This window comes from Salmo salar, chromosome 07 (genome assembly GCF_965601325.2).
Source record: "Salmo salar chromosome 07, fSalSal1, whole genome shotgun sequence".
Classification (NCBI taxonomy): domain Eukaryota; kingdom Metazoa; phylum Chordata; class Actinopteri; order Salmoniformes; family Salmonidae; genus Salmo; species Salmo salar.
Window position 1 is genome coordinate 38,136,395 of NC_138297.1, and position 12,660 is coordinate 38,149,054.

A 12,660-nucleotide genomic window follows, 5' to 3' on the forward strand; every position below is an offset into this window, starting at 1 on the left:
TTTTTTTAGCTAACCCTCATTGTTCTTTACCTGCATACAAGTCGGAATTTGCCTACAAGTGTGAAACAACCAGGAAAATGTGCGAGTTGTGACGTTTTACCATAACCTTAACTTTTCAACCAAAATAACAAATCCGTTTTTGACAGCTACAATAGGTCTATGGGTAATGTAGATAGTTTTACCATATTGTCAATGTTTAGCAAACTAGCTAAATATTTATCAGCAACGTTGTTTTAAGAATTGTTCATACCAAAAAGCACATGAATAAAACAAAGTCGTATTTTCAAAATCAAATAGGAAGCTCCGGCGAGCACAGGAACGCTGCACAACCAAATGGAAAGGTGGCAATTACGAGCTGTGAAGTCGTAAATACAATTTAGATGCATTCCCACATGCTTTGAACTCGTTGAAACGCCGATTGGCAAATGGCCATCAAGCTGATCAACCATAAACTAAAACTACAGCTTTCAATCATGCGTGTAAACAAAATATAATGTTAAACATAATAGATTGCTTTTTATAAATAACGTTTAATTGTTACACTTAACTGACAAAAATTATGTTGTGGAGATAATTTCCTTAAGTGATATGAGTTCATCATGGGGAGAATTCGGAGTTCATGCCGCGTTGCATACAACTGGGAAATCGGAAATCTCCAACAATCTCCAACATCAGTGTGTTCAATACAACTGGCAATCCGGGAAAAATGTTTTGAACAGTCATCCAACTCGGAAACTCTGGGATCATCCTAGACTTCTCCGATTTGAATATCACCGACGTCACGATTTGACCTCGTTTTTTCCCGAATCCCAGTGGTCTTGAAAGCACCACTAGAGACGATGGATTTTTTCCCCCCACTTGGTTATGAACGTAGTAGTTACTTACAAAACTACAACTAATTTACCATAAATGCTGATGTACATATCTGGAGGCATATGATTTTGTATAGAGGGAAATAGTAAGTAAAACCATGGTTCTAGTTTTCTTGAAGCGGATGTGGAGGCGGAAGTGGAGGATTGGTATATTGTTGTTACATGGTAGTGACATGGTCGTTGCTATTAAAAGAAAGGTGGGAAATATATCTATATATACAATATTTGAAAGTTCATAGCGTCGAGCAACATAGGCATCTACTGAACAATTTTAGACGAAATGTTTATCCTGAAAAATGTATATTGTTCCAGAACTGTGCGAGCAAACTAAAGAAAGATAGTTATTCGCCAGCAACTAGCAAGCAGTCACAGCACAGTGTGGCTCGGCTAAATTAGCTAAGCTAACTAGGAAGTATCGTCGTTTTTAATGACAACAGCAGCTAGAAAAGTGCTCGGGTGACACGAAGCAAGAGAACCGTGTGCATGAGAATGGTTTAAATTAGCTCGTTGTCTGGTTTATTGTGGAGCAAATAACGTATGTTGCTGCATCGGGAATGTCGACCCATCACCTCCACGGAACCCCCCGCCTGTTGTGGCGACGAGCTAGCTAACGTTCTCCTTCAATTGAATGGACGTGGTTTGATCAACAATGTGCGCTAACTGCTCAATGTTGATTGTCACGAGCTACTCGTCGGATGAACAGGGTCGCACTCATTTAGCCTGGAAAACTACTGTAGAACGTCATATTTAGATTGGATGACCACTAAGGCGCAACTTTAAATGGATAAAATTGCGAAATCCGGATGAAATAATGCCTTTTCCTGGTACATAAAGATGTCACTACCAATGGATATTCAAAAGTGAAATATTTGTTAAATATTTATTGGGTTAATATGGAGCTTAGAATAGTTACATTACATTACATACATTACTTTTTTTTTTGGCCCGTTTTTTATTTTGTTGCGGGATCATATGTCCACATTTTAAAGGGCAGTGATGGCGCTTTTGACTGATGTTGTCCTGCGCCCCAGGTAGTTCTCAGGCTTTCAGTTAACGTTGCTGTACAGGAGTGGTGGGTGGGGGATTGGGGGGGGGATGGGACTCCGCCCGGCTTGGCCCAGCAATTGCCTAATGGAATAGGACTGGAAATGTATTTTTGATCTTTTACAGTTTTGTCTTTGAGAGTCAACTCAACAATATTGTCATGTCGCCCAGCTGTTGGTAAATCAAGAAATTGTCTTCAATGAAATGATTTTTCTTGAGACTAAAACAATCATGAACATGAAGGAGAAGTTCCCGAAGCAACAATATGTGTGCTAATTGAAAGACAACCTAATCATGGACTGATGTCACTCACAGATGTCAACACAATAGATTTTAAACACAAGTACTATTGGCTTTTTAAAGAAAATATAAGTTGTGATTTCGTCATGTCTGATTTTGCTGAATTCGTACCCCCTCCCGAGTGCCCAGTTTTTGAGCCGAGTTGGGAAGATTTTTCGGATCCACTAGGATTTATTAACAAGATTCGACCTATTGCAGAGAGAACTGGCATCTGCAAAATTCGACCGCCCGAGGTAACCTCACTGTTTATGCTTTTGGAATATAACACATTGCTTCCATTTTAAGATTTACGGCTGCATTGGTTTGTGCCCTTTTTGTCATCTATTTATGGTATTTTCGGCCTAGCCCACGCACATTTTTAGCTGAGTAACGACATTTCTCGTTTAATTTTTGAGTCAAATTTCTTGTCTGTTTCTCAGTTTATTTGAACAATGATTTTGGATGTTTATATTTAGCCAAACAGTTAAAGTAAAGTCGTCATTTAAAATAGCGGCCTCTATTCCAGACTCCCATCGGACTCTTTTTTTTTTTTTTGTGTGTTTTCTGGACAGATCGCAACTGTTACATTCGGGATATCAAGTAACGTCCCACGAATTAGATGTCTAGATCCATTTTTTTGAACTATTAACAATTTGATATATCAATTCCTAGTTGCTTTTCATTTGATGGCCTAGATTTCCAAGTCTTTGCTACATCATGACTACAATATGAGCAATATCCATGTATGTGGCTGTGAAGAGTTTTTTTATATATATATATTTTTTTTCATGGTTTGGGATAGGCCTACAGTAGCAGGAAGTGAAATTCGTACCCAAATGCTCAACTTTTCATGTTTTATTATTTGGCCTTGTGCAAATCAAATGTATGTCTAATATTGGCCTTTCTCTCTTTTATTCCCATTTCCCACATGGAACATTTGGGTGATTAGGCTAACCCTTTTAATTTGGTATATTTTGCACCCAACCTCCCAGAAGTAATTGTCAAGTTTTTCTTTTATTGCACTGTGCTCCAGTATTATTTGTCGTTTGGGGATAAGTCTGTGCCCATTTTAAAGCAATTAGACTACAGGGACTTAACTTATTATTTGTATCATATTCAGTATTCTGGTATTTTTGGGTGGATTTAAGCATTTTTATTTTTACATCCAATTTCCTGGGCCGACGATTTCCCAATCTGTATCCACACATCCCTATATTATTTATGTGAAAAGGGTATTTGAATAGTATTATGTAATGTTTATTTTGACAAGTATTTTCTATTTTTGTTGTTGCTTTTACTTCCACATTACTTAGTCGTGTGAAAATCTGAACCAGTTGTTCATTTGGTTTCCATTGTTCTCTTCTGTCTTAGGACTGGACACCTCCTTTTGCCTGCGACGTACGCAACTTCCGCTTTACTCCCAGAGTCCAGAGACTCAATGAATTGGAGGTAAGTACACTGCTCAAAAAAATAAAGGGAACACTTAAACAACACAATGTAACTCCAAGTTAATCACACTTCTGTGAAATCAAACTGTCCACTTAGGAAGCAACACTGATTGACAATACATTTCACATGCTGTTGTGCAAATGGAATAGACAACAGGTGGAAATTATAGGCAATTAGCAAGACACCCCCAATAAAGGAGTGGTTCGTCAGGTGGTGACCACAGACCACTTCTCAGTTCTTATGCTTCCTTGGTGATGTTTTGGTCACTTTTGAATGCTGGCGGTGCTTTCACTCTAGTGGTAGCATGAGACGGAGTCTATAACCCACACAAGTGGCTCAGGTAGTGCAGCTCATCCAGGATGGCACATCAATGCGAGCTGTGGTAAGAAGGTTTGCTGTGTCTGTCAGCGTAGTATCCAGAGCATGGAGGCGCTACCAGGAGACAGGCCAGTACATCAGGAGACGTGGAGGAGGCCGTAGGAGGGCAACAACCCAGCAGCAGGACCGCTACCTCTGCCTTTGTGCAAGAAGGAGCAGGAGAAGCACTGCCAGAGCCCTGCAAAATGACCTCCAGCAGGCCACAAATGTGCATGTGTCTGCTCAAACGGTCAGAAACAGACTCCATGAGGGTGGTATGAGGGCCCGACGTCCACAGGTGGGGGTTGTGCTTACAGCCCAACACCGTGCAGGACGTTTGGCATTTGTCAGAGAACACCAAGATTGGCAAATTCGCCACTGGCGCCCTGTGCTCTTCACAGATGAAAGCAGGTTCACACTGAGCACGTGACAGACATGACAGAGTCTGGAGACGCCGTGGAGAACGTTCTGCTGCCTGCAACATCCTCCAGCATGACCTGTTTGTCGGTGGGTCAGTCATGGTGTGGGGTGGCATTTCTTTGGGGGGCCGCACAGCCCTCCATGTGCTCGCCAGAGGTAGCCTGACTGCCATTAGGATCCTCAGACCCCTTGTGAGACCATATGCTGGTGCGGTTGGCCCTGGGTTCCTCCTAATGCAAGACAATGCTACACCTCATGTGGCTGGAGTGTGTCAGCAGTTCCTGCAAGAGGAAGGCATTGATGCTATGGACTGGCCCGGCCGTTCCCCAGACCTGAATCCAATTGAGCACATCTGGGACATCATGTCTCGCTCCATCCACCAACGCCACGTTGCACCACAGACTGTCCAGGAGTTGGCGGATGCTTTAGTCCAGGTCAGGGAGGAGATCCCTCAGGAGACCATCTGCCACCTCATCAGGAGCATGCCCAGGCATTGTAGGGAGGTCATACAGGCACGTGGAGGCCACCCACACTACTGAGCCTCATTTTGACTTGTTTTAAGGACATTACATCAAAGTTGTATCAGCCTGTAGTGTGGTTTTCCACTTTAATTTTGAGTGTGACTCCAAATCCAGACCTCCATGGGTTGATAAATTGGATTTCCATTGATTCTTTTTGTGTGATTTTGTTGTCAGCACATTCAACTATGTAAAGAAAAAAGTATTTAATAAGATTATTTCATTCATTCAGATCTAGGATGTGTTATTTTAGTGTTCCCTTTATTTTTTTGAGCAGTATATAATGTACCTAGTTACAACACTGTGAAGGCTATGTTGGAAATGCAGTTATGTAGCCTGTATGTAGTCGTTATAAGGTATAGGCCATCATTGTAAATAAGAATTTGTTCAACCTGTTGGGGCTAGGGGGCAGTATTTGCACGGCCGGATAAAAATCGTACCCGATTTAAACTGGTTACTACTCTTGCCCAGAAACGAGAATATGCATATAATTAGTAGATTTGGATAGAAAACACTCTAAAGTTTCTAAAACTGTTTGAATGGTGTCTGTGAGTATAACAGAACTCATATGGCAGGACAAAACCTGAGAAGATTCCATGCAGGAAGTGCCCTATCTGACAATTTGTTGTCCTTCTGTTGCATCTCTATGAAATCCAGCATCTCTGCTGTAACGTGACATTTTCTAAGGCTTCCATTGGCTCTCAGAAGGCGCCAGAAAGTGGAATGGGGTGTCTGCTGTCTCTGGGCAAAGAACAGCAGGAGAATTTGTGAGTGGTCAGCCTGGGGACAGTGAGACTAAGAGGCACGTTTACGACAATTCTCCATTTTTTTCTTTCAGCCTTTGAATGAATACAACGTTGCCCAGTTGGAATATTATCGCTATTTTACGAGAAAAATAGCATAAAAATTGATTTTAAACATCGTTTGACATGCTTCGAAGTACAGTAATGGAATATTTAGATTTTTTTTTGTCACGAAATGCGCTCGCACGTCACCCTTCAGATAGTGACCTGAACGCACGAACAAAACAGAGCTATTTGAATATAACTATGGATTACTTGGAACCAAAACAACATTTGTTGTTGAAGTAGAAGTCCTGGGAGTGCATTCTGACAAAGAACAGCAAAGGTAATCCAATTTTTCTAATATTAATTCTGAGTTTGATGAGCCCCAAACTTGGTGGGTGTCAAAATAGCTAGCTGTGATGGCCGGGCTATGTACTCAGAATATTGCAAAATGTGCTTTCGCCGAAAAGCTATTTTAAAATCTGACACCGCGATTGCATAAAGGAGTTCTGTATCTATAATTCTTAAAATAATTGTTATGTATTTTGTGAACGTTTATCATGAGTAATTTAGTAAATTCACCGGAAGTTTGCGGTGGGTATGCTAGTTCTGAACATCACATGCTAATGTAAAAAGCTGGTTTTTGATATAAATATGAACTTGATTGAACAAAACATGCATGTATTGTATAACATAATGTCCTAGGGTTGTCATCTGATGAAGATCATCAAAGGTTAGTGCTGCATTTAGCTGTCTTCTGGGTTTTGTGACATTATATGCTAGCTTGAAAAATGGGTGTCTGATTATTTCTGGCTGGGTACTCTGCTGACATAATCTAATGTTTTGCTTTCGTTGTAAAGCCTTTTTGAAATCGGACAGTGTGGTTAGATTAACGAGAGTCTTGTCTTTAAATAGCTGTAAAATAGTCATATGTTTGAGAAATTGAAGTAATAGCATTTCAAATGTTTTGAAAATCGCGCCACAGGATTCAACTGGCTGTTACGTAGGTGGGACAAATTCGTCCCGCCTAGCCCAGAGAGGTTAAAATCAATTTTTATGCCATTTTTCTCGCAAAAAAGCGATAACATTCCAACCGGGCAACGTTGTATTCATTCAAAGGCTGAAAGAAAAAAATGGAGAATTCTCGTAAACGTTTAGGTAAAAAGAGGAAAGAAAACAAAGCATTCGGTCGACGCGGGCACGCGCCTGAGTCTCACAGTACTGTAACCAGCCACTACCCAAACGCGCTACTTTGTTTCAACCAGAGCCTGCAAAGCCACGATTCAGCTTTTTGCCGCCTTCTGAGAGCCCATTGGAGCCGTAGGAAGTGTCACGTAACAGCAGAGATCCTTTGTAATGGATAGAGATGGCAAAGAAGGCCAAGAAATGGTCAGACAGGGTTCTTCCTGTACAGAATCTTCTCAGGTTTTGGCCTGCCAAATGAGTTCTGTTATTCTCACAGACACCATTCAAACAGTTTTAGAAACTTTGGAGTGTTTTCTATCCAAAGCTAATAATTATATGCATATTCTAGTTTCTGGGCAGGAGTAATAATCAGATTAAATCGGGTACGTTTTTTATCCGGCTGTGAAAATACTGCCCCCTATCCATAACAGGTTAACTGACTTGCCTAGTTAAAATATAGTTATTGCTTAAGTAAGTAGTCAAATAAGCTAGTTATTCGAATGAGTTTTGTCAGTCATTCACTGATGTATGTATGTTATTATGTCTTGCTAGTCTATGAATAAACATGTTTTTTTGTGAGGTAGCCTATACTTTGGTGTGGCTTGACAGTGCATACCTTATGTGCATTGACTGCAGCTGCTGTCACATTTTGGGGGCAGCACTCTTGAATACAATGACTGAGTTAACAGCACTGGCCTGAATGGGTGGTAGGCCTAGGTCTACTTTAGGAAGGGTTTTTAGGGTCAGAAAAGTTGTAGCTTAGCCTAGATTAAGAGTGTAAAGGAAATCAGTCACTGGCTTTTGTAGGCTGTCTTTACTTTGATTTCTCCAAGGCTACAGCACACAAAGGCACCTCTTTTATATTCCTGTTTAGAGTTGAGCATGCCAGATTTTTCACTTGAATTGACTTTCATGTGTTTGTACCGTTCCCTCACCTCTCCCATTGCTTTCAGGCCCTCACTCGAGTCAAGCTCAACTTCCTGGATCAGATTGCCAAGTTCTGGGAGCTGCAGGGGTCCAGGCTGCGCTTCCCTCATGTGGAGAGGAAGAGCCTCGATCTATACCAGCTCAGCAAGGTAAGACCGGAGTCAGACCATTCACCTGAACAGGAAACTGTTTTTAGAAACATGTGGTGTGTTTGTGTCAGTATGCTATGATTTATTTATATCTTAGGAGTAAGTAGCGTTTGTTTTGGATTTTGTTTTAGGACAGCAGAGGTGCTAAGTGCTGGTGTACATTTGAATGTATTCTGAAAATATGCTTTTTGTGTGTGAGTCTTACTAAAAAACATTGTATTTCAGATTGTCTCCTCCGAGGGTGGCTTTGAGACAGTGTGTAAGGAGAAGAGATGGTCCAAGGTGGGCAGCAGGATGGGTTTCCCCCCAGGGAAAGGTATGGGCTCTCTGCTGCGGTCCCACTTTGAGAGGATCCTCTACCCCTATGAGCTCTTCCAGTCTGGAGCCACGCTCACTGTAAGTGCTATTGGTCGACACATGCACACAAGAACATGTAGGCTCTGGAGTGTGAGAAATGATTTTGTGATGTCAATAGAGGTAGTAAATTGCATCAGCCCTCTATTGGCAAATGTTAGGTATGGGTCGTCATAGGTTTGTGCTATGTATTCACACTTCTACATTCTTACAACTCATGTCAATACCCTGTCATGTAGTTCTTTCCTTTTGTGCTTTGCCATGCTACATTCACATTTGTAACAGTGTTCTGTACAGAGGAGGCTGGTGGGAAGACCTATAGTAGGACGGGCTCATTGTAATGGCTAGGACAGAATCAATCCAGCCATTACAATGAGCCCGTCCTCATATAGCTCCTCTCACCAGCCTCTTCTGGTTCTGTATCACAACATGTAAGGGATAATTAACGAGGGGCTATGCGTTCTATGGAAAATAATGAACTACGTGGAAGGTGTGTTCCACAACGTGCTAGTGGATTGGAACTAACCTTCCACGGAGTTGCATTATTTTTCAGAGAAAGATAGAGCCTCGAGTTGATTATCCCTTTTATACCATGGTTATAATTTAACACCTTTACTGCTTTAATAGCTAGCAAGTTTACTAGATAGCTACAGTAGTTGCCTTGGTAACCAAACAGACTTGTTAGTTTAGCTAACCAAACCATCTGTCCTAGCTTGCTATTATGAAAATATGTTTTTAGTTAGAATTTTGCTTTCAAAAGCAGCTCAAACACAGAACTTGTAAGAATGACCTATAGCCATTAAAATCGGACAACGTGGTTCGATTCAGGAGAAGTGTATCTATAAAATGGTGTAAAATAGTCCTATGTTTGAGAACTTTGAATTATGACATTTTGTGGTTTTAAATTTGGCGCTGTTGAATAGTGTGGGACGATTTTGTCCCACATCCCCTAGAGAGGTTAATGTGATGACGGTTATTTTATCAAATCAAGTAACTATGTTTAATTATTACGTGATTTAAATTAATCATGTAACAATTAACTCATTAGCAATCTTCGGGCCCCACAGAAAAAGTTTGTTTAATGAGTTAACATTTCCCGAATGAACTCAAGAATATATCAGAATATATCGTTATCCTACCAGTCATCCATGAATTATTATTGTTACCTCATCAGTCTCATTCTGAACGTTGTTAACTTCAAGTCTGCACAAACCCTAGTCTAAATGTGATTCATCGATACACAAATTGGCTTAATTATTTATTTACTAACTAAATCACACACATGATAGATTATATGTTGATTACTCACATAATGCAATGAAAAGTCCCTAGTGGACTAACCCGATATGACGGCTTGTTACACAGTGAAAGGGGTGGGGAAAGAAAGAGCGGGAGAGACAGAGGGAACCCATTATACGTACATGTGGAACATACGCTCATTGTAAATATGGATATTCAGCACCCTAACAACCACTCATTAGGTTGTTAGGTTGTTTAACAGAAGTCTCAGGTTTGTCCACCAGAGGTCACAATGTCCTTTGTAGTAGTAGGCTTTCTTTGTTCTGGAAGTGTTTTGTTAGAATGGAAACATCAAAGGTACACAATGGTTGTTTTCTGAGATCTTCCTTGTGTCTTTGGTCAAAGTTCTAGACTACTTTATATTATCCAGCTGCAGAATGAGAATGTTTGGTATAGTCTTCATCTTTCTTCACTTGTCGAGTTTCAGAGGGTCTGACCATTTTCTGGTCTGGTAGAGTCTAACCATTGGTGACGTCTGGATCAACACCGTCTGCCTGCTTGGTCTATATTTAAATTGCAACCATTTCAACGTGTAGCCACCACTCAGCGTTTTCTGGTCTCAATGGTTGATTATTCAGGGTACAGCTAGGCCCACTTTCCACACCGGCAGCAACCTGGCATGTTTTGGTCTAATATGTTAATTCTTTAGGAGTTCTTTATAAGCACTCTGGCAAAAGGGGCGTTCCATCCTTTTGGCATAATGTCTGTACTCACGTAGGCATGGTTACTGACTGGGAGAACTTTATATGAAAAACAATTATCTCATTTAGAAAGCTGAAATCACATTTCGTCTTCTCACAAATAGTTTCATATTTAATCATATAAGTTGTACAACATTTAGATTTAACTCTGTCAAACATTGTGGAAGCTCTTAAAGTTACAATGTTTCCGTTATAACGTCTTTAATGTCACAAAACAATAAATTATCTAACGTGGTTGTTCTTTTAAGTTCCTCCCGACCATTTTCCACATTTTTTGTGTTAGAAATATTGTTTCATTATCCACTTTTGGATGTTGGAGTTTTGGCGGGAAGAAAGTCTTTGTAACAAAAAGGGTTCTTTCCCCTCAATACTGCATGGCAAGGGAGAGAAAATTCCTGCAAGGTATTTACGACCATCATAAAACTGGCCAACTCCCCCAGGAGAGGGGTGTCTTGAAACCTTTGATTAGCTGGCACCTTTGATCTCCATATACAGTGGGGGGGAAAAGTATTTGATCCCCTGCTGATTTTGTACGTTTGCCCACTTACAAAGAAATGATCAGTCTATAATTTTAATAGTAGGTTTATTTGAACAGTGAGAGACAGAATAACAACAACAAAAATCCAGAAGAACGCATGTCAAAAATGTTATAAAATGATTTGCATTTTAATGAGGGAAATAAGTATTTGACCCCTCTGCAAAACATGACTTAGTACTTGGTGGCAAAACCCTTGTTGGCAATCACAGAGGTCAGAAGTTTCTTGTAGTTGGCCACCAGGTTTGCACACATCTCAGGAGGGATTTAGTCCCACTCCTTTGCAGATCTTCTCCAAGTCATTAAGTTTTCGAGGCTGACGTTTGGCAACTCGAACCTTAAGCTCCCTCTACAGATTTTCTATGGGATTAAGGTCTGGAGACCGGCTAGGTCACTCCAGGACCTTAATGTGCTTCTTCTTGAGCCACTCCTTTGTTGCCTTGGCTGTGTGTTTTGGGTCATCGTCATGCTGGAATACCCATCCACGACCCATTTTCAATGCCCTGGCAGAGGGAAGGAGGTTCTCACCCAAGATTTGACAGTACATGGCCCCGTCAAATGATGCGGTGAAGTTGTCCTGTCCCCTTAGCAGAAAAATACTCCCAAAGCATAATGTTTCCACCTCCATGTTTGACGGTGGAGATGGTGTTCTTGGGGTCATAGGCAGCATTCCTCCTCCTCCAAACACGGTGAGTTGAGTTGATGCCAAAGAGCTCCATTTTGGTCTCATCTGACCACAACACTTTCACCAGTTGTCCTCTGAATCATTCAGATGTTCATTGGCAAACTTCAGATGGGCATGTATATGTATTCTTCAGCAGGGCCTTGCGGCCGCTGCAGGATTTCAGTCCTTCACGGCATAGTGTGTTACCAATTGTTTTCTTGGTGACTCTGGTCCCAGCTGCCTTGAGATCATTGACAAGATCCTCCCATGTAGTTCTGGGCTGATTCCTCACCGTTCTCATGATCATTGCAACTCCACGAGGTGAGATCTTGCATGGAGCCCCAGGCCGAGGGATGTTGACAGTTCTTTTGTGTTTCTTCCATTTGCGAATAATCGCACCAAATGTTGTCACCTTCTCACCAAGCTGCTTGGCGATGGTCTTGTAGCCCATTCCAGCCTTGTGTAGGTCTAAAATCTTGTCCCTGACATCCTTGGAGAGCTCTTTGGTCTTGGCCATGGTGGAGAGTTTGGAATCTGATTGATTGATTGCTTATGTGGACAGGTGTCTCTTATACAGGTAACAAGCTGTGGTTAGGAGCACTCCCTTTAAGAGTGTGCTCCTAATCTCAGCTCGTAACCTGTATAAAAGACACCTAGGAGTCAGAAATCTTTCTGATTGAGAGGGGGTCAAATACTTATTTCCCTCATTAAAATGCAAATAAATTTCTAACATTTTTGACATGCGTTTTTCTCTATTGTTATTCTGTCTCTCACTGTTCAAATAAACCTAACATTAAAATTATAGACTGATCATTTCTTTGTAAGTGGGCAAACATACAAAATCAGCAGGGGATCAAATACTTTTTCCCCCCCACTGTAGGAGGGTAAGTCATGGCAATGGAACGTTTAGTACGAACGACTGGGTCGCGTCCATAGATACTGAACGACTGGGTTGCGTCTCTAGCAACCGAACCGATAAAAGGAACGACCAGCCAGCTTGGGTAGGAACCCTAGATTTGTGTCGGGACTATATCTTGTGGAAGGATGAAATAGTATGAATAAATGAATCAAAATAAACTTAATGAAAATATGTCTATTATTTGAATACGTTGGTAACCTGTG

At 41.1% G+C, this 12,660-nt stretch overlaps 1 protein-coding gene across 11 annotated transcripts in view; it reads left to right on the forward strand.

The window, feature by feature from the left end:
- The first annotated feature begins 831 nt into the window (after positions 1–831).
- Positions 832–12,660, forward strand: part of LOC106609087 (lysine-specific demethylase 5A) — a 95,034-nt gene continuing 83,205 nt past the window's right edge. For 7 of the 11 annotated variants that reach the window (XM_082977566.1, XM_082977570.1, XM_082977567.1 and 4 more), the window contains exons 1-4: positions 1,016–2,449; positions 3,567–3,644; positions 7,863–7,985; positions 8,211–8,381. In XM_082977566.1, the coding sequence (XP_082833692.1) occupies positions 2,219–2,449; positions 3,567–3,644; positions 7,863–7,985; positions 8,211–8,381 (603 nt within the window). In that variant the 5' untranslated portion in view covers positions 1,016–2,218. Of the gene's footprint in view, positions 959–987; positions 2,450–3,566; positions 3,645–7,862; positions 7,986–8,210; positions 8,382–12,660 lie in introns of those variants that run through there. The other 4 variants (XM_082977576.1, XM_082977574.1, XM_082977575.1 and 1 more) reach the window with 4 other exon arrangements.